This window comes from Myotis davidii, unplaced genomic scaffold (genome assembly GCF_000327345.1).
Source record: "Myotis davidii unplaced genomic scaffold, ASM32734v1 scaffold448, whole genome shotgun sequence".
Lineage (NCBI taxonomy): Eukaryota > Metazoa > Chordata > Mammalia > Chiroptera > Vespertilionidae > Myotis > Myotis davidii.
Window position 1 is genome coordinate 3,079,449 of NW_006383009.1, and position 24,570 is coordinate 3,104,018.

Here is a 24,570-nt window from a genome sequence, read left to right on the forward strand (position 1 = left end):
AGGCTTGGGGCCACAGTGCCAGGCTCAAAAGAGGCAAGGCTAAAGGAGGCCCATGACAACAGAGGATGAGGGTGGGTACAGGACAGAGCACAAGGTCTTTGCACTTGCTGGTCCATCCACCTGAGGAACTCCTCCTCAGAGAGGTCACTCAGGCCCTCCCCTAGCAAAACAGGTCTTGGGTAGCCTAGACCCCACCACTCACTACAACAGGAAATACAGGCGTGGCATGACAGTGAATTCAAGACAAGGCCCACAGCCATGCGCACACTCAACAGTTAATGAATGAATGCAAGAGCATAGGCAAAGACCACACCAACAGAAGGGGTATCTTCCTCACACCTCTGCAGCCCGGAAATACTGGGGTGGGTTTGTATGTGTTACAATGAAAGTCATGTAAAAGGGATGTGATAAGGAGATCCAACTCCAGGCAATGGCATTTAGAGCCCGCTGCAGTGTGAATAGGAAGAGGATTAGTATGAAGGTATAAAGTAGTGGTTCTCAACCTTCCTACTGCCACAACCCTTTAATACAGTTCATGTTGTGGTGACCCCCAATTTCATTGTTACAAATTGAACATAATTAAAGCATAGCGATTAATCACAAAAACAATATGTAATTATATATGTGTTTTCCAATGGTCTTAGGCGACCCCTGTGAAAGGGTCGTTTGGCCCCTAAAGGGGTCACGACCCACAGGTTGAGAACCCCTGGTATAAAGGGTGTGTCAGTAGGTAAAAAAAAAAAAAAAAGATGCCCAGTGGGGAGGGCCCAAGGAGACCCAAGGGCTGGTCACACAGACCTTATGCAGCACACCTGAGGGGTGCACTGGCCTGGTTGTTATGACTCAGATTCGTTCAATGTGCTCTAGGATGAGTTGAGTGCCCATGTGGTGTCAAATCTATCTTTAACCTATTTTTGTATGGCCCTCCGACTAAGAACACTTTTAGATTTGTAAACAGCTGTTAAAAAAAAAAAGCAGCAGCAGTGGATAGAGACAATCTGGCCAACAAAGCATAAAATATTTATCTGGCCCTAACCGGTTTGGCTCAGTGGATAGAGCGTCGGCCTGTGGATTCAAGGGTCCCAGGTTTGATTCCGGTCAAGGGCATGTACCTTGGTTGCGGGCACATCCCCAGTAGGGGGTGTGCAGGAGGCAGCTGATGGGTGTTTCTCTCTCATCAATGTTTCTAACTCTCTATCCCTCTCCCTTCCTCTCTGTAAAAAATCAATAAAATATATTTATAAAAAAAAATTTATCTGGCTCTTTATAGAAAAAGTTTGCCAATCTCTGTTCTGGGATACATAAAAGCCAAGGGGAGGGGAAGGGCTTGAATTATCAATAGACAACTTTTCTACCGCCTGAATTATTATTTTTTTTACTATACCCACAAATGTTTTTATTAAAGCATAATATGCAGATTTAAAAAAATATTTTTATTGATTTCAGAAAGGAAGGGAGAGAGATGGAAACATCAATGATGAGAGATAATCATTGGCTGCCTCCTGCACGCCCACACTGGGATGGAGCCCCAACCTGGACACGTGCCCTTGACCGGAATTGAACCTGGGACCTTTCAGTCCACAGGCCGATGGTCTATCCATTGAGTCAAACCGGCTAGGGCTATATGCAGATTTTAATGTATTCACAATTAACTTGTTTTAAATTTCTTTGTATTTCTTTGTTAATCCTGGGTGTGAAGTATGAGCATCTTCTACTTTCTTACATTTTTCTGTGATGAACCCAACAAAATTTTTTTAAAATATATTTTTTATTGATTTCAGAGAGGAAGGGAGAGGGAGAGAGAGAGACAGAAACATCAATGAGAGAGAATCATTGATCGGCTGCCTCCTAAATGCCTCATACTGGGGACCCAGCCGCAACCCTGGCATGTGCCCTGACCCGAATCGAACTATGACCTCCTGCTTAATGGGTCGACTGCTCAACCACTAGTGACACTGGCCAGGCACGAATTTTAAAATGTTACTTAAAACGTTTGAAAAACTTAAGAATACATATTCCTGGGACATCCTACGAGTGAAGAGCACCAACGAGGAACCACCACAAAGAACATCTTTTAAATTCCTTCGGTGTTCGGGTTTGGACCCCAGCTCTGTTCTGGGTGGCCCCGCGGGTGAGGTCGCAGCCTCTCTCGGGCCTCAGTTTTTCCACCTGTAAAACAGAAGCGTGGCCGAGGGCTAGGGGTTCAGGCTAACCTAACCTCAAGTTAACCTACTGTGAAAAGGAAATAATTAACAGGACCGACTTCTGGGCTGTTAGGAGGAGAAATTAAAGTAATTAGTAATCGCTCGACAAATTTCAGCAGTTATCGTTACCACGGACGCTAGGTGTACAGCCAGACTCCGCCTCTCCTCGCACCGCAGGTAGACTGAGGCCTGACAGCCTCCCCAGCGCCCCGCCCCCGCCGCGGCGCTCCGGAGGCCCCGACCGACACCACGGCGCAGACGGACACTGACCCGACAGTCCCCGGCGCGGGAGGTTCCGTTTGTAGTCGATGGGGCCGTAGCCCCCGGGCGGGGGCATGTCCTGCTTCACCTTCGAGGCCGCCATGGTCGCAGTGCTTTGTACTTCCGGTCGCGGGAGGAAGTGACGTAGGCGGCGATCGCCGCCATGATGAATGTGGCGGAAGCTGTCGCGCAGGGACCGGGTGGGGCCGTCCTACTGCGCGGGAGAACTGGCTACGACGCCCGGCTGCAGCCGAGGAATCCGCATTTTTTCTCCCCGACGAGGCGTGGCTCAGCCGGTGTGGACGCCTGGAGCCTGTGGGGTCGCCCAGGTTCTTGCATCAAAGGACTTCCCTTTCACCTTCCCTCTGGGGCGATGCGCAGGGCACTCAAGCTCCGGAGGGAGATAGGTCACCGAGCTAAGCCCCCTTACCCGTTTTCCCCGCTCTGGGTCTGTCCTCCACATAGTCAAGGCTTGGTACAAGTAGTCGGGTGGGGACGGCGGCTGCTCAAATTTGGACTCGCAAGGAGCCACCCACCCCTGGCACAGATTCTGCTCCTTGGCGGTGGTCGGGAGCCCTTGGAAGTAGTAGCCTCTCATCAGGAACTGATTATGAGTCATAAAGCCCTAGGGCCTTGGGGGGTCCATCCCGAGGCGGGGTGACGCCCGCGGGGGGCCCCACCCCGAGGTAGGGTGACGCCCGCAATCACTTCACAAGGCAGAAATTGTTACCTGGGTAATAAAAGGCACCGCGGCGGCGGGAACCCGGGAGTGGGCACATGGGGGTGCGGGTGTGCAGGTGCCAAGCGCCATGGGTTAGGCCCAAGATCGGAGTCCGGCCGCCCCCCGACAGCAGCCGCCTCCTGCTCCCCGTGCGCCCCAGGCGCCACCATGTCGGGCGACAAACTCCTGAGCGATCTCGGCTATAAGCTGGGTCGCACGATAGGTGAGGGCAGTTACTCCAAGGTGAAGGTGGCCACGTCCAAGAAGTACAAGGGAACGGTGGCCATCAAGGTGGTGGACCGGCGGCGCGCACCGCCTGACTTCGTCAACAAGTTCCTGCCCCGCGAGCTGTCCATCCTTCGAGGCGTGCGGCACCCGCATATTGTGCACGTCTTCGAATTCATCGAGGTGTGCAACGGGAAGCTGTACATCGTGATGGAGGCAGCCGCCACGGATCTGCTCCAGGCCGTGCAGCGCAACGGGCGCATCCCCGGGGGGCAGGCCCGCGACCTCTTCGCACAAATCGCTGGCGCCGTGCGCTACCTGCACGACCACCACCTGGTGCACCGCGACCTCAAGTGCGAAAACGTGCTGCTGAGCCCTGACGAGCGCCGCGTCAAGCTCACCGACTTTGGCTTCGGCCGCCAGGCTCACGGCTACCCTGACCTGAGCACCACCTACTGCGGCTCAGCAGCCTACGCATCGCCGGAGGTTCTCCTGGGGATCCCCTATGACCCCAAGAAGTACGACGTGTGGAGCCTAGGCGTCGTGCTCTACGTCATGGTCACCGGGTGCATGCCCTTCGATGACTCAGACATCGCTGGCCTGCCCCGGCGCCAGAAGCGCGGCGTCCTCTACCCCGACGGCCTCGAGCTGTCGGAGCGCTGCAAGTCACTGATCACTGAATTGCTGCAGTTCAGCCCGTCGGCCAGACCCTCGGCGGGCCAGGTAGCGCGCAACGGCTGGCTGCGCACCGGGGACTCCGGCTAAACCCGGAATTCCCATATACCCGCCGCCCCTAGCACTGCGCAAGCGCGGCCTTCTGTATACCACACGCGAGAAGCGCGCTTCCAGAGTCCCGCGAAGCCGCCGCGCACCAATGCGCATGCGTCCTTTCCCCTTTCCTTCTTTCTCCACGGCGGGGGCCACAGTGGCCCCTGTTTGGAATCTAATTCCTCCTCCACGAACCGGAGAGCGCATGCGCGTCCTCGATTCCCCCGCAAGAAGGCCCCGGGAGGGGGCGAGACCAGAGGATGCTGAAGCAATGCGCCTGCGCGGACTGAGCGACTGCTCTGAGGTCGGAGGAGGCTGCCAGGTAGAGCTGCCCACTAGGGGACGCACGCTGAGTGCATCCGTTCCCAGCCTGCCTCGCAGGCCGCCGCGGGACGGCGCGCCCCGGGGCGCCACCCGCGTTGTAATTTGCAATAAACTCGCTCTACCTCGCACCTGGCTCTAGCAATGCCGCCCTTTTACAGAGCGGGGAGAGGGGGTCGCTCCCCGGAAGGCAGGCGCGGGCGCCCCTCTTTAGAGAAAGGTTAAGGCTCTTGCTCCAGTTCTCAAAAGGGAGTTGTGGGATTCGAACCCGTACATTTGGGGATCCCCCAGCCTGGGAAGAGTCGAAGGGACTTTGACTTTGAGGTCGTTCCCAGGGTCGTGATGGTCCTGGGAATAGAGATGTTGGGCTAGGGAGCAAAGACCCAGCACCCTTCTCATGTTTTAAAAAGGGAATGGTGTGGGTAGGTGGGGAGACCCTGTCTCGAAATCAACTGAGCATTTACAGATAAGGAAATTGATACCCACACAGATGTCACTGCCCATGAACACAGCTGGGATTTGAACCCAAATTTAGCTGAAGTAGGATAGGGAGGTGGTGGAAGCTCTCCTTAGTGAGGGCCCCTTCCTTAGTGAGGGTAAGAGTCTGGAGGGAAAGTCAAGGGTGGGGCCTAAGTCCACTGGACCAGCTGATTTGTTCAATTCTCTTAATTCATTTATTGAACTCCTTCTGTATACCAAGCTTTGGGACTCAAGAAGCTTAGATCCATCCCTGCCCTCGGTGAAGAGGCAAAAAGTCAAAAAAATTGCATGGAAATCTTTTAAAAATTGTAAATTGTGCTAAATGCTGGGGGCGGGGAGTCGGGTGGAGGATGCCTGAGGGATTGGAGGAGATATCTGAACTGAACCCTTATGGAATCAGACACTGGAAATAGTGGAAAGTGTTTCATGAGTTCCCAAAAAGGATGGAGCTGGTGTGTTTGAGTAATGCCAGGAAGCCCCTGTGGCTGGAATGGAGAGGAGGTGGAGAGGTAAAGGTGTATGTCTGGAGAGGGGACCCCATATGGCCTGGGGGAGTTTGAAGCTTATTTTGTTATGAAGTTACTGGTATGGGAAACATCTCCCTAAACCTTAATCCTGCCTGCTTCCATCTGAAGCCCATGACCAGTTTAAGGAGACTATGCCCCAAACCTGCTCATTCACTCTCCATGAACCTCAGGTGCCCTGGGGATTAAGTGCCAGCTCTCCTCTCACTGCCTTGAAATAGGCTGTGATCCCAACCCCTCGTTTTGCAGATGAGGAACCAGGCTAAGAGAGGGGAAGTGTCTTGCCTCCATCTGGCTTTTTCACATCTGAATTGAGACAGAAAAACCAACATTTTGGTTTACACTAGAAGGGTGCCTTTTCTTACCTGGACCATATCTCAGGCTCTGCACCTGGAAAATGGGGGCAGAAACACATCCTTGGGGTTGTTGGAAAGGGCTGTGGTTTACTGGAGGACTGCACCTCGATCCTTCTCAAAGCTCCCACTTCACTCAGAATAAAACCCACATCCTCACCCATCTTCCTCGCTGGCCAGCCATACTGCCTTTCTCATCCTCCACCTGCCAGGCTTGGTCACACCTCTGAGACTTTTACTGGCTGTTCCCACTCCCAGCAATACTTTCCCCCTTTTCATTAAAGACTTGGCCTACAAGTTCACCACCTTGTCATTCCATTCTTTTCCCTCTTTGCCAGTCATAGGTTCAATCCCATTGCCTGGGGTGTGGCACATGCCTTTGCCTGTTCCTCAGGGATGAATCTGCATGAGCAATGGGCCAAGGTATTCTTCCACCCCATGGCCATAGAGCCAGCTTAGTTTAGAAGGGACAAAATCTCAGGGAACCGGGTGGGTGTACCATTTGTTAGCTGGAGAAACAGATTCGCCCCTGGGTCCAATGAGGAGCCTGTGGCTAATCAGCAGACTCACTTGAGGGCTGAGTGCAGAGCCCCTAAGAAAGCACTTCACAAGTGCGTTTCCTGCAGCCGGTATTAGAGCGTGGGGCATCAGTGAGGATGTCACAGGTAGACTGTCTGGGTTTGGGTTTAATTTCTGTTACCAGTCATGCCTGCCCAGGTGAAACTGAGCTGGCTGTTGGGGAGGGCAATTAGCACCCACCACCAGAGGCAGGGATGCTTCAACAACAAAAACAAGAACCAGAAAGAGAGAGAAAAAAGGAAGCACCCAGGAAAACACGGGTAACAGATTACCCAAGTGATCACAGGTCTCAGATAGTATGAAAAACCTGAAACAGTGTCAACCTCTAAAACAAATTTTCACAAGCAATTGTTCATTTCAGGGCCTGGCTGGGTGGCTCCATCTGTACTTAAAACCTGCATCTGTAACATTGTGTCCTGCAGCAAAGACTAAGGGGAGCCAAGCCTGAAAAGCACTCTGGAAAAACCACTCAGGGTGGAAACTGGAAGGGTCTAAGAGCCAGCCCAAAGGGAAAAACCCACTGGAGTCTCAGCCACTCCCCCAGGCCACAAAGCTCCTGGTTTTGGTGGAGACAGAGGCTCAGAGGTGAGAGCACAGTGCCCAGTTGGGGAGGACTCCCCCCACATGGTTAGTGAAGTCCGAAGGAAGCCCAAGAAGCAGATTTCTTATCCTTTGCTTCCACCTTAACAAAGGGTCGGTCACTCTGCTGCCCTTACCCAGTTTCTAACCTGCCCCATACATGAACTAAACAAAGCAGGAAAACCAGAGCCGAGGGACAAAAGAAAAATATAGCCAACACATCATTTCTTTATTGTGCTTCAGATCTAAAACTTCCTTGTGACATCATGTATAGCCATTTATTCCAGCCTCTGTTTATGGAACTTCTATTCTTGTTTGGTGGTCAACTTTTTGGTTTTACATCATCATCAAAGATTTAGTCAAAATAAATAGAAGTGACCCACCTCCCCAAATCTACCTCCCTGCACTAGTGTAACTGTTTATTATACTTTGCTAAAGATTATAAAACTGTAGCTGTCATTTAAAAAATATCTATTTTTTCATTTATTTCAGAGAGGAAGGGAGAGGGAGAGATAGGAACATCAATAATGAGAATAATAGATAAGCTATTTCTTGCACACACCCCACTGGGGATCGAGCCTGCAACCCAATCATGTGCCCTTGACTAGAATCGAACCCAGGACCCTTCAGTCCGCAGGCTGATGCTCTATCCACTGAGCCAAACCAGCTAGGGCATAGCTGTCATTTTAATAAAAGCTCGGTTGGAGATCTTTAGGCAAATGTCATGTGCAGCATATAACCTGGCATAAAACAGACACACAGACACACACACACACACACACACACACACACACACACACACACACAAAACCTATGGTGCAACAGCAAAGACCATCCATTCCCATTACTTACACCCCTGTGATGAGAATGCTTATATTACTTATACAGAAAACTCCTCTCCTTGTCTCTGCCCATAGGAGAGATGTGTGGGGGACAGAGCAAGGCAGGGCTGTACTCAATAGCTTTTCATTTTCTCTGCACCTTTTGCTTCAAGATCTTGGGAAGAGAGTGAATCAGAGGCCCCTGGAGAAGGGCCATTCTCTGCCTTGTCAAAGGTGTGGCCCTGACTTCACAGTTGGAACAATGAGGACCAGAGTCCCCATGACATGGTCAGAATGGCCAAAGCCATGAGCAGCTACAAGGGGGCATGCATGTATGTGAACATACCCATATGCACTTGGCCATTTCAAACCTGCTTCTCCACCAAAATGGGGAATAAGCTTTGTGAACCCCACACCCCAGTCCAAAGAATAACTGACATTTTTAAGTTTCTAGTTGCTGTCAGAGGTCTGTGTCCCATATAAGTAGGGACCGTTAAAATTGTCATTTGAGCCTAGGGGTTCCTACATTCTCACTGCTTCTGGAAACCAGGTCTTCTCAGCCCCGACACTTCTGGGGGAAACCAGGACCCCAGCACCGTGGCAGATTTTTCAGGGGGTGAACTTTGCTGCTGAGAGAACACACTGTTAACTTCCTTTCCTAGTATATTCAAACCCCACACCCAGAGAGGTATTTAACAATGCCTTGTCTGAAACATCTTAAAGTCCATCACATAAATACCCATTTAGGGCTTATCAAAGATGTTACAATGCAAAGTGGGAAACTGAAGAAAAAGGGGGGAGGGCGTGGAATTTTAAAATGGTAGAAATGAACTAAAGACTAAAGCAAGCATGTCAAAGGCTGCAAGTTGGACATGCTTGGATTAAAGCCTCTCACGTTCTTGCCCTTTTAAAAAAAATTTTTAAAGCAGTTCACTGTCCTTTATTACCATCCTGTAGATGGCCCCCCAAAATTTTAAAACATATTTTTATTGATTTCTTTTTAAAAAAATATTTTTATTGCTTTCAGGGAGGAAGAGAGAAACATCAGTGATGAGAGAGAATCACCGATTGGCTGCCTCCTGCACATCCCCAACTGGGGATCAAGCCCGCATCCCGAGCATGTGCCCCTGACCGGAATCAAACCTGGGACCCCCTTCAGTCCACAGGCTGACATTCCATCCGCTGAGCCAAATTTGCCACGGCTATTGATTTCAGAGAGGAAGGGAGAGGGAGAGATAGAAACATCAATGATGAGAGAATAATTGATAGGCTGCCACCTGCACCCCCCTCCCCCCCAATTAGAGATGAGCCCACAACCTGGGCATGTACACTGACCAGGAATTGAACTGTGATCTCCTGATTCATAGGTTTGACACCCAACCACTGAGCCACACCAGCTGGGCTTGCCCCCTTTTTAAAAAGTTACATTTCCATCATAGTAAGTTGTCCTTGATGGGAATGTGCCTGGAGAAGCTGGGCTGGATGGAGAAGGCAAAGCCAGGGCCTGGCTGTCCTGTCCTCTGCCTGAGGTGGTCTGGCCCAGCAAGGTGAGATAAGAGGTGGTTCCTGAGCGTGGTTGAGCCAAGTTCTGATGGGGCTGGGGATCAACATATGACTCAAGTCACAGACCTAGTCAACCTGGATGGGAAGGTGGTGGACACTTTAGCTGTCATTTTAATAAAACGCACCCGCCTCCAGTGCATGAGTGACTTTGGCCCAGACACCTGATTCAGTTACTGCATAGAACTGAGGTCTGTTTGCTGGGAGTGGTCAGGCCAGTGCTCCTTGTTGGACGATTTGGAGTTTGGCCCATGTAACTGAACAGAGAGGGCTAACAGCTCAGGGTAGTATATAAGATGGGTATTTATTTACCAGGCGCGCGCGCGCACACACACACACACACACACACACACAAGCAAGAAATAGAAATGCTTGCATACTCGTTGAGTTTTTGGTGTATAAGCACATCCTTTCCCCACATTCCTGAATGTTAATTTCCCTTTCTCCCCCAATCCCTGCATCTTGTTATGAAAGCCACACTTCCCTGCCCGCCCCTCCCCTCCTTCAGCCCATGTACTCAAAACAAAAATCAATGAGAAATTTAGGGTTCTATAGAAAAAATTAGAACATTTTGCAAAACTAGGTCTTCGACCACATGTTAAAAATGTTTTCTAAACACTGATATTCACACATGAGAGGGGGTTAAATGAGCCTTTATTAGAATGTTGAAGCAATGTGTTCAAAGGCAGCCCTATAAAATAAGGATTTTAAGTTAAGTCCCTAACTGCATGGACAGGAAAACCAGGGCAGGAGCTGAAGTGGGGAGCGACGTGCCCCGTCTCCACGTCAACACATGCATGTGCACACACATGGGACACCCTCACATGTGCTTGGAGCTGGTGCTGTGTGCAGCTCACACATGACATCTGCCTTTCCTCATGGAACTGATTTTTAAGGAGCGGAAAAACCTGAAATGAAACACGTCTAAGAGCAGACCTGATCCTTTGTAAGACATTTCTGTAGACTCCAAAGAAGGTTAAAAAAAAAATGTCCGGAGGCGAACACTGGCAGCACGGCCTCCTTTACGGGAAGGTTCTAAACTAGACCCAAACGGAAACCCTAAAGTCTGTGAGGGGCAGGGGCATCTCCCCACCTGACACACCTGACGGGAGCACAAGCCAGGGCAGCTTGGGATGTTGTCTATCAAAATAAGTAGGAAAAGAAAAGGAAAAATTTAATAAAATAAACCACAACAACAAAAAAAAAACACAACAGCCCGCCCCTCCAATTTCCTGCTCAGGCTCTGTATGTTGCTGCCATTTCTCTACTCCCTTCTCCAAGGGCAGCAGTGTGGTTTTCAGAATCCCAGGCACTCTGGCTGGGTCTGGGTTGCAGTTTGTTCTTCTGCTAAGTGTGGGAGGTTGGGGTCTCCAGAACGAGCAGCAGTACAGGCCTTCTGCTGGAGCAAACGAGGGCTGGTCAGTCAGCGGCCCATCCTCTGGGGCATGGGGGCCGTGCTCGGCAGGAACCCCTGGGTCTGCATGGTTTACTTTAAACTCCATCATCATGAGGTGATTAAAAAAACTTGTCAACCTAGAGATTGCCGTGAAGGAAGGCAGTCAAAGATTGGGAGGCTAAGGTGGGGAAAAAGCAAAAACAAAACAACGGTCCACTCAACTTCAGAAGCCCCGAGCTCTGGTCTTGCCCGAGTGTGTCACAGTGTCCAGGCTGCCCATGTGCCCTGAGGGGGCTGAAGAGGAGGGCGGGAGCAGAAACAGCCCCCGAGGTCCAATTTTCTGCTGGTGTTGGGCAAACTAAAGGCAAAGAAAGGAGGAAAGCCCATGGGAAAGGTCCCCCAGTAATAATAATCCTCATCCACCTGTGAAGCGGCCCTCCAGCCACAGACTTTGCAGCCAAGAATGAAGGGAGCTCTTGCTTCCGCAGTGTGGCAGACACTCGCTTGCTCGCTCTTTTGGGGAGCAGGATGTCTTCCCCAGCGAGCAGAGGGTGGCGGGCCAGGTGGGAAGGAAGAGGGAGCCTGTTCTCCACAAGGCCGGCTCACACTATTTCCACGTGGCCGACTGGGGGATGGAGCGTGGCGGGATCATGTCCAGGAGGTACTCCCGCTGGCGGTCCACAGCCGAGGAGGTCTTGTGCACTGTCAAGCTGGGGCTGACAAACGCAAGCGCCCCACCTGCAACAGAACAGAGCAACAGGCTGAGATGGTCCCAGTCAGGGGCAGGCTCCCAGGAGGACAGCTGAGTGGGCCAACTGAGCCTGGGCAGTCCAAATCCCGCCTCAGAACTGAAGAGAATTTAAGAAATAACTTGCCCCAGCTAGTTTGGCTCAGTGGATAGAGTGTCGGCCTGCGGACCAAAGGGTTCTGGGTTTGATTCTGGTCAGAGGTCGTGAAGAAGGCAACTAATTGATTTGTTTCTTTCACATCAATGTTTCTGTCTCTCCCTCTCTCCCTCAAAAAAAAAAAATGGAAAAAATCCTCGGTGAGGATTAACAAAAAAAGAAACAAAAAAAGGAAAAAACTCAATCTCCTTTACAATGTCCCCAGCCTCTGCCACAGTAACAGATATTCCATAGGCTATTTGAGAGCTCTGTTAACTGAGGTGGTTACCACAGTGCTATCTAGAACTGAAAAATAACAAATGACTGAATGAGGCATCTGGGAAATTAGTATGACGGAATACCATGCAGCCATCAAAAAGGATAGGGTAACATTCTCTAAACCATTCAGAGGTGCACGGAATGGCACACAAAGCATAATCCCTTTGTAGGACACTCATGTGTAGGACACGTGAATGAAGAGGCAGACTGAGGAAGGCCTCTAAGTGCTGCATTTGTTCTCCTGGAGTAGAAAATACCAGCCATTGCCATCATCTTCCTTTTTCATATTCTCTAAATATTCCCAAAGTATCATTTTTACAATTGGAAAATGAAGAAATGATACACATACACACCAGGTTTTTGGCTGGCCTGGCCTAAGGACGGCCCTGGATCCCCAGCTACAGCAGCAGGGCTCTCCCAAGAGTATTTTTGGTGGAGGTTAAGAGACTGTGGAACAAGGATTCTGAGGTCAAATGCACTAGAGTCCTTTCTGCATATTCAAGGCAGCACCACCAACTAGATCCCACCCAGTTTCTCTCAAACCACTACCTAGAAACCCAGGGTAACCTGGAGCTCTGGCAGAACTCTCCTGGGAAATGTGGCTTCTAAGCCTTGACACTTTTATCTCTAATCTGACTGTTGAACAGAGCAACTATTTATTCCTTCATATTCCCTTTCAAACATCACCCTTAAGTGCACACACAGGTTCACATGATTGCTATCACAGTGTATACATCAGTGATGGCGAAACTATGACACGCATGTCAGAGGTGACCCACGAACTCACTTTTTTGGTTGATTTTTCTTTGTTAAATGGCATTTAAATATATAAAATAAATATCAAAAAATATAAGTCTTTGTTTTACTATGGTTTCAAATATCAAAAAATTTCTATATGTGACACGGCACCAGAGTTAAGTTAGGGTTTTTCAAAATGCTGACACACCAAGCTCAAGAGGTTCGCCATCACTGGTATACATGCATATACTCATACTTGACTTTTCATATTTCATGTACTTCCAAATTTCCCACAAAAAGAATTTCTAACTAGCCTGTGAGTTCTTAGCTGTATGTATCTTATACATGCTGAGCAAAAGTATCTTTGCCTAGTATTTACAAATGCTCTTTGCTTTCCAGGAGGTCCAAATTCTTCTACGGTCAGATGAATGTCTTTCTTCTTCTAAGCTTCTTTCCTATGAGAGACTCTGGCCAGCTGCATGTACAGTGGGCTCCTGTGTTTCCATTGCACAAACAGCCCTACTTTACCCGGTCTAACTAGGGTTCCTCTATGATGGTGTTTCTTCTTCCTACAGGGGTGTGGCATGTGCTCACTCCCACAAATGAGCGCTCTCACCCATCTCCTTCACTCAGCCTTTTGTGTCTACTGTTCACTTACCCGTTTTGCTGTGTGTTTTTAGTATTTTATAAATTTTTTTAATTGACTTCAGAGAGGGAGAGGGGGAGGAGAGAGAGAAACATCAATTATGAGAGAGAATCATTGATTGGATGTCTCCTACATGCCCCCTACTGGGGATTGAGCCGGCAACCTGGGCATGTACCCTGATCTGGAACAGAATCATGACCTGCTAGTTCATAAGTCGACTCTCAACCACTGAACCATACCCAGCCTTGACTTTAATGTTTTTATTATTGATTTTAAAAAGAGGAAGGGAGAGAGAGAGAGAGAGAGAGAGAGCGAGAAACATCAATGTGAAAGGGTAACATTGATCGGCTACCTCCTGCACATCCACTGGGGGTCAAGCCCACAACCCAGGCACATGCTCTCACTGGACATTGAACTGGCACCCTCTCAGTGTATGGGACAATGCTCAACCAACTGAGCCACACCGGCTGGGCTCACTTTTTCATTTTTTTCTTTTTTTAACATATCAAGATTTTATTGTCATATAATAAAACAAAATATGAAGCTTAGAACTGGATCACTTGACCCTTTCTCTTCTTATCTCCTCCCAGTTCAAAATGCTTGCATCTCTTAATAGCCAGCATTCTCTTAGATCTGCAGTTAGGCTCAACGCATCCAAGCCTCAGCACAATCTTCTTTGTAGTTTTAGCCTTTTTTCGGAAAATCGGCTTAGTCTGCCCATCATAGCCACTCTTGCTTCCTGTCATAACGCTGATTTCCCTGCGCATCCAGAGAAGCCTTGCCCTTCTTGTACTATGTTACTTTGTGGGGTTGATGCTGACCACACTTCTTACAGAAAGTTCGGCAGGTTTTAGGAATGTTTGCCATGTCTGCGAGCGCTATCAGCAGGGAAAGTCACTTTTTCATTTTTGATCAACAGAAATATTTAACATTCATCTTAATGCTAGCAAATAAATAAGAAATTTTAAAAATAGGATGACCCAGGATGGCAGGACTGAGGGAGATTAAAAAATATCTGCCTGAGCACCTCCTCATCCCCTGGGTTGTTCTTAAAATGTTGTCTCCTCAGGAGTTTGGGCGACTGGCTAAACATGCAAGGTGCCTCCCACCTCAGTTAAACTCCCAGCCCTCACCCCAGAGTCCCCCTCCTCGCCCCTACATTCTTGTTCTATTTTGTACTTTGCACTACCTGATCTGTCCAAGCCAGAAGAAGGTGGGAAGAGTGGCCCACAGATCAGGAAATAAAAGACACTATCTGGGTGAGCAGAAAATAGTACAGCAGAAAAGGCAAAAGTTAACAGTAAAAACAAGTGTTCCCTTTGCCAGGGGCCAGGAGCCAAGGGGGTAGATAAGCATCCACGCCGCCAGGAGTCTACTGGATGGTGGGGGTGACACCTGAACTGGGCCCTGTCCTACATTTTGAGTGAAGGGCTAAGAGTTTGGGTACAGAGTGTGGAGACATCAAGGGCTACTTAGTATCTACTCAGGGCTGCCACTTGTTGAGGTCATCCTATTTAGTGAACAAGAGAGATTCAGCTAAAGAATTGGGAGGCAGCTGTTCTCAGGGAGCAGGTCTGGGGTTCAGGGCCCTTTGTGCCATTTCCCTTCATCATGTGCAAGTCTTTGCTAAAATAAGAAAGCGATGGACCCAACCACAGCAAGGTCCCTACTTTGAGCTCCTTGGGGGCTTGCCCACCTACCTGTACTCAGGGGTGCCTTCTTCCAGTTGGAGGTGGCATTGCCCTTGCCAGAACTAACGGCTCTCTCGGAATGTTTGCCGGTCCTGCTGACAAGAGCTGTGGCTGAGGCTGCATTCTGCAGTTTGGGCGACTGGCTGAACGTGTGCAGGACGCCTCGGGGTGTTGTGGCCGAGCCCCGGGACAGCTGGCTGGAGGCCTGCAGTGGAAAGAGGGTGCAATGGCTCATGTGGGAAAGGAAAAGGTAGAGGGTGAGATGGTCAGTGCAGCCTTTCCTTGCTGTGGCCGACCTCTTCCCACCCACACGGGGTCCCTAAAGTCCAAAATCAGGAGACCAGGTAAGTTACACCAAGGGGACAGGGGAAGGAAAGAGAGAGAGAGAGAGAAAGAGAGAGACAGACGCAGGCAGCTGACGTGGTCACGGTCTGGGGCGTGAGGGCTGGTTGGTGGCGCAATGCAGGGGGCTCCCAGCACTGCAGTTCTGACCTGTAGCACAGCCCCGTTACTCCAGTCGCGGGCCTCTCCTGAGCGGAACGCCAACTTACGCCGGGGCTTTATGACCTACACAAATGGGGGTTGAAATCAAGATCAGCACCATCCACAGGCCGGCCCCGGGTGACCTAGAGTGACCAAAGGGCAGCAGCTGTGGCCACATGAGGCCTAGTCCCCATATGACAGGCCATTTCCTGAGGACAGTGTGGCCTCCCACTATTATAGGGACCTTGAGAAGATGTGGTCATTAGTGAATTACAAATGACTTCCAAGGATACAAAAAACTGCCAACACAAAGCTTTGGATCTATACAGGGTAGAAAGCAGAGCATTAAAAAAAGCAGCCAAGAAAACTTCTTTATCTCCTTAATTTAGCTAGAACATTTCTTCAGAACGCCTCTTTTGTATCTGAATGTGGCTTTCAGAAAAGTCCTTATAGACAAGAAGTACTTGTCGGCGGCACAATGAATGTGAAAGCTACAAAATCTAAAAAAACTGCAAATTAGTATTTTCACCACCAAACACCACCATTAAACACAATTTAGACACAGTTGACAATCAGGCAGATGCTTGCCGAGTGTGGACAGAACACCAGGACATTGTGCGTGCTGGCAACAACTTCCCTGCCAGGGAACAGCATCTCTCCTGGAGGATGAGGCCCCAGTCAAGTTCCCAGACCTCCAGGTCACAACTCTGGCTCCTAGACAAGAACTCACCTGCTTCAGAGTGGGATGTGGGGCGGTGGCGGGCTCAGCTTTGGCCTGCACCGGAGCTGCACCCTGCTGCAGGAGGCGCTGCTCGATCTCCTGCTCCTGCTGCAGTGCCTTCACAAAGGCAGCCTTCAGCCTGCTTGTGTGCTCCACCTTGAGCGCCTTCTTCTGGTTGGATGCCATGCAGTTCTCACACATGATGGCACCGCCCTTCTCCTCCCGCCAGCGGCATGTGAAGTCCGTCTTGCACTGTGCACACATGTAGGGCTCCCGGGACAGTACAACGGCAGCTGACATCCTGCCTGCTGTAGGGCAGACGGGTGGGCTCACACCAAAGGAACAAGATGCCAGTCAGAACCCCAACTACCCAACATGCAGGATAGAAGAGGGAAGCACCCCAAGCCTGGTGGCCCAATGGCTATCAGAAAACCAAAGCCTCAGTAGATGCCGACTGTGTACAGATACTGGGCCAGCCTCAGGGAAGCCTTTCAGGCTGAAGCTTTGGAAATGCTGTAGGTCAGGCATTCTTGGTACCAACTCTCAAAAACATTATGTGGTGCCATCAGCTTGGCTTCTCTCAATGGCCTTGCCCAGTCACAGCGTAGGACAGGGAGGCATCTCGTCCTGACTTGGCCTTCTGCCTGTCCTTCCTACACTAGACTAGCCTTGCAGCAGCAGGTTTTTAAAAAATCCTCCCCCAAGGGTATTATTTCCATTGATTTCTAAAGAGAGTGAAAGGGAGGGATGGAGAGAAGAGGGGAGGGGAGGGAAGAGGGGAGGGGAGAGGAGAGGAGGAGGTGTTGGGGGGAGAGAGAGAGAGAGAGAGAGAGAGAGAGAGAGAGAGAGAGAGAGAGAGAGATGGATGATTGGTTGTCTCTCACACCAGCCAACTGGGGCCCAGAGAAACCAACTTAGGTATGTGGCCTTGACCAGGAATTGAACCAGCAACACTTTGCTGCGTGAGCCGACCGAAGCTCTATCACTGAGCCACACCAGCCAGGGCTCGCAGCAGCTTTTGCTAATATTACCATTATTCATTATTCATTATAAAGAAGACACCAAAGGGAGCCAGACATATATCCAGGCCATGTCAGAGCCTGCACCCCTCTCTGTGGTCCCTCAAGGTAACCTGACAGGTGGAGCCAGCCTGTCAGCCTCTCCTCTGTTCCCCTGGACAAGTTATGACTCTGCCTTCTCCTCAGTATAAGCATCTGAAAAGATCACACAGAAAAAGGTTCAGGCTGGCTGCCCAATTCATGTCACTATTAGCTCCATCTCAGGCCCCAAGTGTCCCTAGTACAATGGCTGGTGGAGACCCCTTAAGGGTTAACATGGCCTCCATTTTCAATACTGTTTTTGCTCGCTATTCTGTTTATGCTCTTTTATTCCTAAAATCTCCTACCACACAGGTGCATTTTCCAAATTGTTTACAAGCAGGGTGATTTAGTGAATCTGGCTTAAGTGTAGGTACCCTCTCCCATCTAGAGTGCTCTGAAAACTCAAAGCTCCAGAAAGTTTCACCTCTGTGTTGACTTCCTGTTTGGAAGCAAAGCCTGTCATGTCAGTCTTCGGCAGGCATTCCTCCTCACTGCCCACACCAACATCACAGTGCGCTGCTTGGCACCCTGACCGCCCTTAGCACCCTTGAGCTTCACCAGGGCCTGGCTCTCAGGAGGCCCTAACAGGAAAGGTGCCTGCAATGTGTTTATGAAGCTGTTGAACCTCTGCCCTGGCCGGGTGGAGCACTGTCCAGTATACTAAAAGGTTGCAAGTTTTATTCCTGGTCAGGGCACAAACCTAGGTTCCAGGCTCGATCCCCAGTTGGGGAACACATGGGAGTCAACCGATTGATGTTTCTCTCTCTCTTTCTCCCTTCCTCTCTCGCTAAAATCTAAACATGTCCTTGGTGAGGATTAAAAAAAAAAAGCTATTAAACTTCACAAACTGATGATGCAATGTTACCCATAGCATCCAAAACACCCAATCTTTAAGACAGCTCTGGGTACACCACAGGTGCATAGACAGATGCTGTACGTTGAAAAAAACCTATGTTATAGAAACTTCAGTGGGAAGAGATGAAAACAACCCTAGCTCAGGGCCCACTCACCTTGCGTCTCCAGCAGGTTCTGTACCACCTCCTCCAGGCCAACCAGGTAGATAAATTCATTATTGGCAGCGCTGGGCAGGAAGTTCATCTCTGGGGCAGGGGGCTTGGGTGGGGGGATTTCAAGCAGCGTCTTCTCCAGCTGTTTGCGCAGTGCAAGCTTGGCGGCCGCCTGCCGGCTGGCTGGAGAATCACCAGATGTGACCACGGAAGTCACGCTGGTGGGGGTGGAGTTGCCCTGAGCAGAGGTGACTGTCGTTCCTTTCAGTGAGGCTGGGGATGGCTTTTGGGAAACAACAACCTGGTCAGAGTGCTAGGGACAACCTGCACCAAGGCAGGCCCTATCACTGCACCCACAGCCTAGGTCAGCACCATTAGTTGCACTAATTCTGAGCTGCTTGATACCTGTGAGCAGCAGACAGAGTAGCATTAAACCATTCACCCTATGAGATGACCAATCTTGTACACCCACTTTTGAGGCTTAGCTGATATCAAATAAACCACACACATTAAAAAATCTGTAATTTGCTGTATTTTGCCAGGAGGATATCCATAAAGCAACCCGTCACTATAACCAAGAGAGTGGGCACCCCCTTTGCAATGTCCCCACAGCACCAACCCAGGACAGCATGACCACTGTCCCAGCTCTATGGCCTGACCCTCCTCTCAGCACAGGTCTGGGCAGCCTCCTTCCTCACAGGGGTGCAATGGTGGCTCATGTGGCATCTGTGGCATTTCCCCTGAGGGCATCTTTGTGTGTGCTTATCTGGAGATACTAATGTCTTTATCAGGGTTGCAGTAGAGAGCAGTTCCTGCACCAACCCCTCGCCCTGAGGTCACACCACCCCACCCGACTGTGCCTCAACCCTTGCTATTCCTGCACTACTTTATTGTCTTTGTCTAAACCCCAGTGACCAATGCTCCATCGTCTCCTTGCTCCAGTTCACTCACCCCCAACACTGTCAAGTGCTCTCCCCAAAACGTGGAACTGATCACGATAGTGCCCTTAGTTAGCTTCATAAGGTAGAGGACCCTTTGGAAAGCTCAAGGAAAGCTGCATACACCACCCCCAGGAAAATGCACAACCTGATAACTTGCCTGTAATACATCACAGGTTTTAGGAAGCACAGATGCTTTCCCAGGATCCTTACCCCCACAGAAGGTCTCAGAATCAAAGAGACGCCTCAATACAGAGGACGCCATCACACCATCTTGACCTAGCCTATGCCCCACTGACCAATCAGCCAGTTCTCCTCGACCCCTCCTTGGGTTCCCCACCCCACTGGGAACAGAACACCTTGGCACCACTGATGCTGGCCTGCTTTCTTCCATCCTCCCTGCACACTGAGCTGAGAACAGGGTCTGGCACCTGGGAGGGATCCGGATCAAGGTTTATGGGATAAACTGCTTGTATAGGTCAAGATTTTGTTTTGCCAGGACATCCCTATGTAAAAAAACAAGAATATATTAGGCCAATGGAGGCAGAGAAGGTGACATGCCCATCAGCAAAAGCCCCTGCATACCCAATAATTTTATCTGTCAATGAGGCTTTGCTTCTAGCCTATCAGCCCCCGCCATCCCATCTTCCTGGATCTGTTGGGTGGGGACAAACCCACCCCATCTCAGAGGCTTTGTCCAGAGTTGAAGGGACTTGTGAATAAGAATAGGTACACTGGTGCCATGAGGACATTTGCAGACACATGCTCCTCATGTGCTTGTGCCTACGGGGGAAAGGGTAGGAAAGGCTCTAGTGCCCCCAGCCATCTCCAGGCCCACCAAACATCTTAGCTGGCCCTATCTATCCCCCAAACTTGCCTTTCCCAAGACCTCAGGCTCCCGTCTCAGCTCAGGTCTGCACCCCTCATCCTCTCAGCAACTCTCCACCTCTGTCACGTGGCAGATCAGAATATCTGCCTGTGACCTTCATGCCTGACAGGCCCAGAGGAGCTCAAGTACAAACCACAAGGGATGTCCGAAGCCTCACTTGGCTCTGAGGTCACACTGCACCACCCCAGTGTGCCTCAGGACTGTGGGCCCTTTTGGGAGCAGCTGCACGGCACACTCCCTATGTCAGCACAGCACGGCGCTCACCTGTGGGATATTGACGAGCAGACTGGTGTTGGGGACATTGGCAACACGGATAAGGCCTTGCTGGATGATCCTCTGTCCCTGGATTTGCACATTGGGCACAGATGCCCGGGGGGCCAGGAGGAGTGGAGGCGGCCCCGTGCTGGAATGTTGTCTGATGTTGTGGATTTGCTGTGGGGTGGGGTGGGAACAAGACAATGAGGAACAATGGAGGGAGGTAGAGGGAAAGGCTGTGCTCCACAGCCCCAGCCTGAGAACTGGAAATGGTTATTTATGTGCAGTAAACCATTGCTTGGAGCTGCCTGGCCATATTCTGTCCCAAGGGTGCACCCCTGCTCACCTGAGCCCCCCTGACAAGCGGGGGCATGACGACCTGCGAGCTTGCCTGCGGCCCCAGCTTTGAGGACATCTGCTGCCCACCACGGACCAGGGGTGGAGGGATGACACTACCAGGCATTCGAGTCGAAGAGGTCTGTCAAAAGATACCAATCCTCATATCTTAACATGTGTTTTTTTAAACAAACAGGTTTATTACTATTTTTGTAAAAACACATACTTTTAACCAAAAAAAGAGGTAATAGAAAACACATAAAAGCAACAAAGAACATAGACTACAACAAAAGACTTGTAAACGTGGGCTCAGTCAAGACACAGGCCCCACCAGAGCAAGAGTCCAGCCAACCAGGACAGCCACCTCACCCAGTCTAGTCAGAAGGAACAGGCAGCCTTTTACAGGGTTCCTCAAGAGCCTAATGAGGAAGGAACTGACCTGAAGTGATGGCTTCCCGGAAGGAATGTTCTGGGTGCCCCGCACGAGCGGGGGAGGGGTGGTCACGGTGCTCCCAGTGGAGCCTGTGGGCTGCAAGAAAGCAGGATACTCGGTAGATGAGACAGCCATCAGTCCTGCCCACCCCATAATCCTGATGGAGGAGGACTGATGTTCTTCCTATTCCAAAGGGATAGGAAGCACCTAGAAGCACAGGCCCCACTGTCACTAAGTTTGCAAAGGTTTTGCTTCCAGCCTGGTAAGTGACCCCTGCCTATCTGCGACAGGAATTGACATATACAAAAATGGGCAGAGGAGAGCTTTTCCAGCACCACTCCTTCCCCTGGGACTCTTGCTATCACTCGGTGGCTCTGCCTGTCAGGGGGCAGGAAAGGCAAGCAATGAGAAAGGGCCCAGGTCCTGGACAGGTTAATACCAACCTTAGTATTCTTTTAACATTTTTAAAAATATGTTATTTATTTATTTCAGAGTAAGGGAGGGAAAGGGAGAGTTGGAAACATCAATGAGGAGAGAGAATCATCAATCAGCAGCCTCCTGCATTCCCGTTATTGGGGATAGAGCCTGCAACCCGGGCGAGAGCCCTGACCTCCTGGTTCATGGGTCGATACTCAACGACTGACCCATACCAGCCGGGCCCAATCTTGGGATTCTTAAGTAACATTCCACTAGGGAAGGGACAGTGACAGACTTGGGTCACTTTACCTTATCTTCAACAACTGACAAGGAAACAACAGACAGGTTCTGTCCACCCGGAGATTAACTGACGTCAGTCAGGCCACATCCACTTGCTGACGGAGTGGGGTGGGAACTCAAATAAGCCCCCAAATCAGACCAATGAGTGTCTTTCTTTTGTGCCTCTCTCTTAGGGAATATGAGTTTTACACACTCCTCAGCCATGTAATCACTTTACTGGTTTAGTAGTAATGGTTTTTTTAAAAAAATATATTTTTATTGATTTCAGGGAGGAAGGGAGAGGAAGAGAGACAGAAACAACAATGATGAGAGGGAATCATTCATTGGCTGCCTCCTGCATGCCCTCTACTGGGGACCGAGCCCGCAACCTGGCAATGTGCTCTTGACCAGAATCGAACCTGGAATCCTTGAGTCCACAGGCCGATGCTCTATCCACTGAGCCAAACCAGCTAGAGTGAGATGGCTGTGATGGTTATGATAAGGGCAGCTGCATAACCAATCATAAACCTTCCCAGAAATCCAACAAAACATGAACTTGCCCCACATGGTGAGCTCATAGCAGAACCATCAAGAACCTCAGGCACTGGGACAGCAGCCTCTCCAGGCCAGCACAGCCCCAGCAGGGCAGGAGGCCTTTCTAAAAACAAACTCAGGACAGAGCTCTGAGCCTTGAAGTGTGCTTCCAGCAGCTTCATACATCTATCTGTTTTCTATTCCCTTGATGCTTTTACAGGAAGTGAGTTTTATGTATTCAGATCTGAAACATTCTAGACCAGTGGTTCTCAACCTTCCTAATGCGGCGACCCTTTCATACAATTCCTCATGTTGTGGTAACCCCCAACCATAAAATTATTTTCGTTGCTACTTCATAACTGTAATTTTGCTACTGTTATGAATCGTAATGTAAATATCTGATATGCAGGATATATTTTCATTGTTACAAATTGAACATAATTAAAGCATAGTGACTTAATCACAAAAACAATACGTAATTATATATGTGTTTTCTGATGGTCTTAGGTGACCCCTGTGAAAGGGTCATTCAACCCCCAAAGGGGCCATGGCCCACAGGTTGAGAACCGCTGTTCTAGACCAAGCAGGACTCTAATATCCTCTCATTGACATCCTTTTAGCTAAATACAAAATGGGACCTTTTGTATTTAGTTAAGTTTCTATTCAGACCCTCATACCCCTGAGGAAACCCGTCCCCCATGACCAGCCTTTCCGACCCCAGCTCTGAATGGCTTCCACTGGTCCTTGAGGAAGATACAGACATGCACAAACCTTCTGGGTGGTGGTTTCCTTTTGTATTTGACTCTGCCGCAATTTTTTCAATAAAACGAGCTTTGCTTCTTCTAATCGTAACTCTTCTTTCAGCTGCTTAATCATCCTTTCTCGTTCTTCAGGACTGCTTTTCTGTAAGCACAAGAGGACAGGGTTGAGAGGGAGGCCCAGCACCCAGAAGCACATGCCCCACTGTCACCAGCTGTATTCAGGGATGCTGTTCAGTGGCGTAGTCCCTAGCAGGGGGACAAGACTCACCATAAGGTCCTCAGTGCTGGTCTCCTGCAAGGCCTCTTTCGGAAGCCCATTCACCCTCGGGCTCATGGGCTGCTCATTGTCGGAGAGCACAATCACATCAGGCGAAGGGGCTCTCTTTTCGGACTTCATGTCACTGTGGAGCAGGGACAGGGGGTTGTTACTGTGCTGTGCTGGACTCTGTTCCCCAGAAAACCCACGTGAACACCCTCCAGATGCCCAGATTAAAACACAGACAAAGCAAGGAGATGGCAAGCACATTGCCCCACTGGTGGCAACATCTCTCCTTGTGTCCTCCCTGATAGTCTCTCTGCCACCCATCTAGGCTGCCTTCTCTCATTGTACTCACCATGCAGTACCCAAACCCACATGTTTATGGCTGGACCCCTTCCAGTTCCAGCTGGGACTGTTCTTGGTGCCTGCCTTTGTGTCCCCAGGGATGAGGACATCTATATGTCTGAGGGTGACACAGACATTTTGGAAAACACCACCCACCACCACTCCTTTCTCTACCATGTGGCTAGGTGTTGAATTAAAAACGTCAGTGGTTAACCACTGAGCAGCTCCGGCCAGGGCTAGCGTGTTGGCCCGCACACCGAAAGGTCACAGGTTCAGTTCCTAGTCAAGGGCACATATCTGGGTTGTGGGCATGCTCCCCGCCTCTGGTTGGGACACATGCGGGAGCAACCAGTTGATGTGTCTCTCACATCACATCCATGTTTATCTCTCTCCCCCACTCCCTCCTTTCCACTCTCTCTGAAAAGCAATGGAAAAAAATATCCTCAGGTTAACAAAAAAGAAAACAAGCAAACAAACATAAATGTCAGTGGTTAGAGCCTCAGCCAGTGCACTGAAGAGTCATGGGTTCGATTCCTGGTCAAGGACACGTACCTGGGTTGCAGGTTCGAACCCCAGACCTGGTCAGAGGGTGTGCAGGAGGCAACCATTCAATGTGTCTCTCACATCAATGTGTCGTTCCCCCCCGCCCCGCCCCGCCCCACCTTTCTCTTTTCCCCTCTCTCTAAAGATATCAATGGGGCCGAAGCCGGTTTGGCTCAGTGGATAGAACGTTGGCCTGCGGACTGAGGGGTCCCGGGTTCAGTTCCGGTCGAGGGCATGTGC

General features: G+C 50.0%; 3 protein-coding genes and 1 pseudogene across 10 annotated transcripts in view; 1 reads left to right on the plus strand and 3 right to left on the minus strand.

Annotated features, from left to right (window-relative positions):
* Positions 1-2,622, minus strand: part of NDUFA13 (NADH:ubiquinone oxidoreductase subunit A13) — a 9,088-nt gene extending 6,466 nt beyond the window's left edge. Inside the window, exon 1 of the mRNA XM_006778315.2 lies at positions 2,475-2,622. Within this exon, the coding sequence (XP_006778378.2) occupies positions 2,475-2,568 (94 nt within the window). The 5' untranslated portion in view covers positions 2,569-2,622. The remainder of the gene's footprint in view (positions 1-2,474) is intronic.
* Positions 2,623-2,965: 343 nt separating this feature from the next.
* Positions 2,966-5,275, plus strand: TSSK6 (testis specific serine kinase 6). Its single transcript, XM_006778316.2, has one exon. The coding sequence runs from the start codon at positions 3,355-3,357 to the stop codon at positions 4,174-4,176; it is 822 nt and encodes a 273-aa protein (XP_006778379.1). The 5' UTR covers positions 2,966-3,354; the 3' UTR covers positions 4,177-5,275.
* A 4,758-nt stretch (positions 5,276-10,033) lies between these two features.
* GATAD2A (GATA zinc finger domain containing 2A) overlaps positions 10,034-24,570 on the minus strand; it is a 109,955-nt gene continuing 95,418 nt past the window's right edge. For 4 of the 8 annotated variants that reach the window (XM_006778319.2, XM_006778317.2, XM_015557736.1 and 1 more), the window contains 10 exons: positions 23,452-23,584; positions 23,194-23,325; positions 21,199-21,288; positions 20,770-20,901; positions 20,433-20,600; positions 18,345-18,624; positions 16,244-16,542; positions 15,523-15,597; positions 15,040-15,235; positions 10,034-11,530 (listed from right to left, as the gene is read on the minus strand). In XM_006778319.2, the coding sequence (XP_006778382.1) occupies positions 11,400-11,530; positions 15,040-15,235; positions 15,523-15,597; positions 16,244-16,542; positions 18,345-18,624; positions 20,433-20,600; positions 20,770-20,901; positions 21,199-21,288; positions 23,194-23,325; positions 23,452-23,584 (1,636 nt within the window). In that variant the 3' untranslated portion in view covers positions 10,034-11,399. The remainder of the gene's footprint in view (positions 11,531-15,039; positions 15,236-15,522; positions 15,598-16,243; positions 16,543-18,344; positions 18,625-20,432; positions 20,601-20,769; positions 20,902-21,198; positions 21,289-23,193; positions 23,326-23,451; positions 23,585-24,570) is intronic. The other 4 variants (XM_006778318.2, XM_015557737.1, XM_006778320.2 and 1 more) reach the window with 4 other exon arrangements.
* LOC107181584 lies at positions 13,859-14,221 on the minus strand (annotated as a pseudogene).

Excerpts from the sequence above, each read along its gene's own strand:
- TSSK6 (XM_006778316.2), top strand. The coding sequence starts at position 3,355 with ATGTCGGGCGACAAACTCCTGAGCGATCTCGGCTATAAGCTGGGTCGC.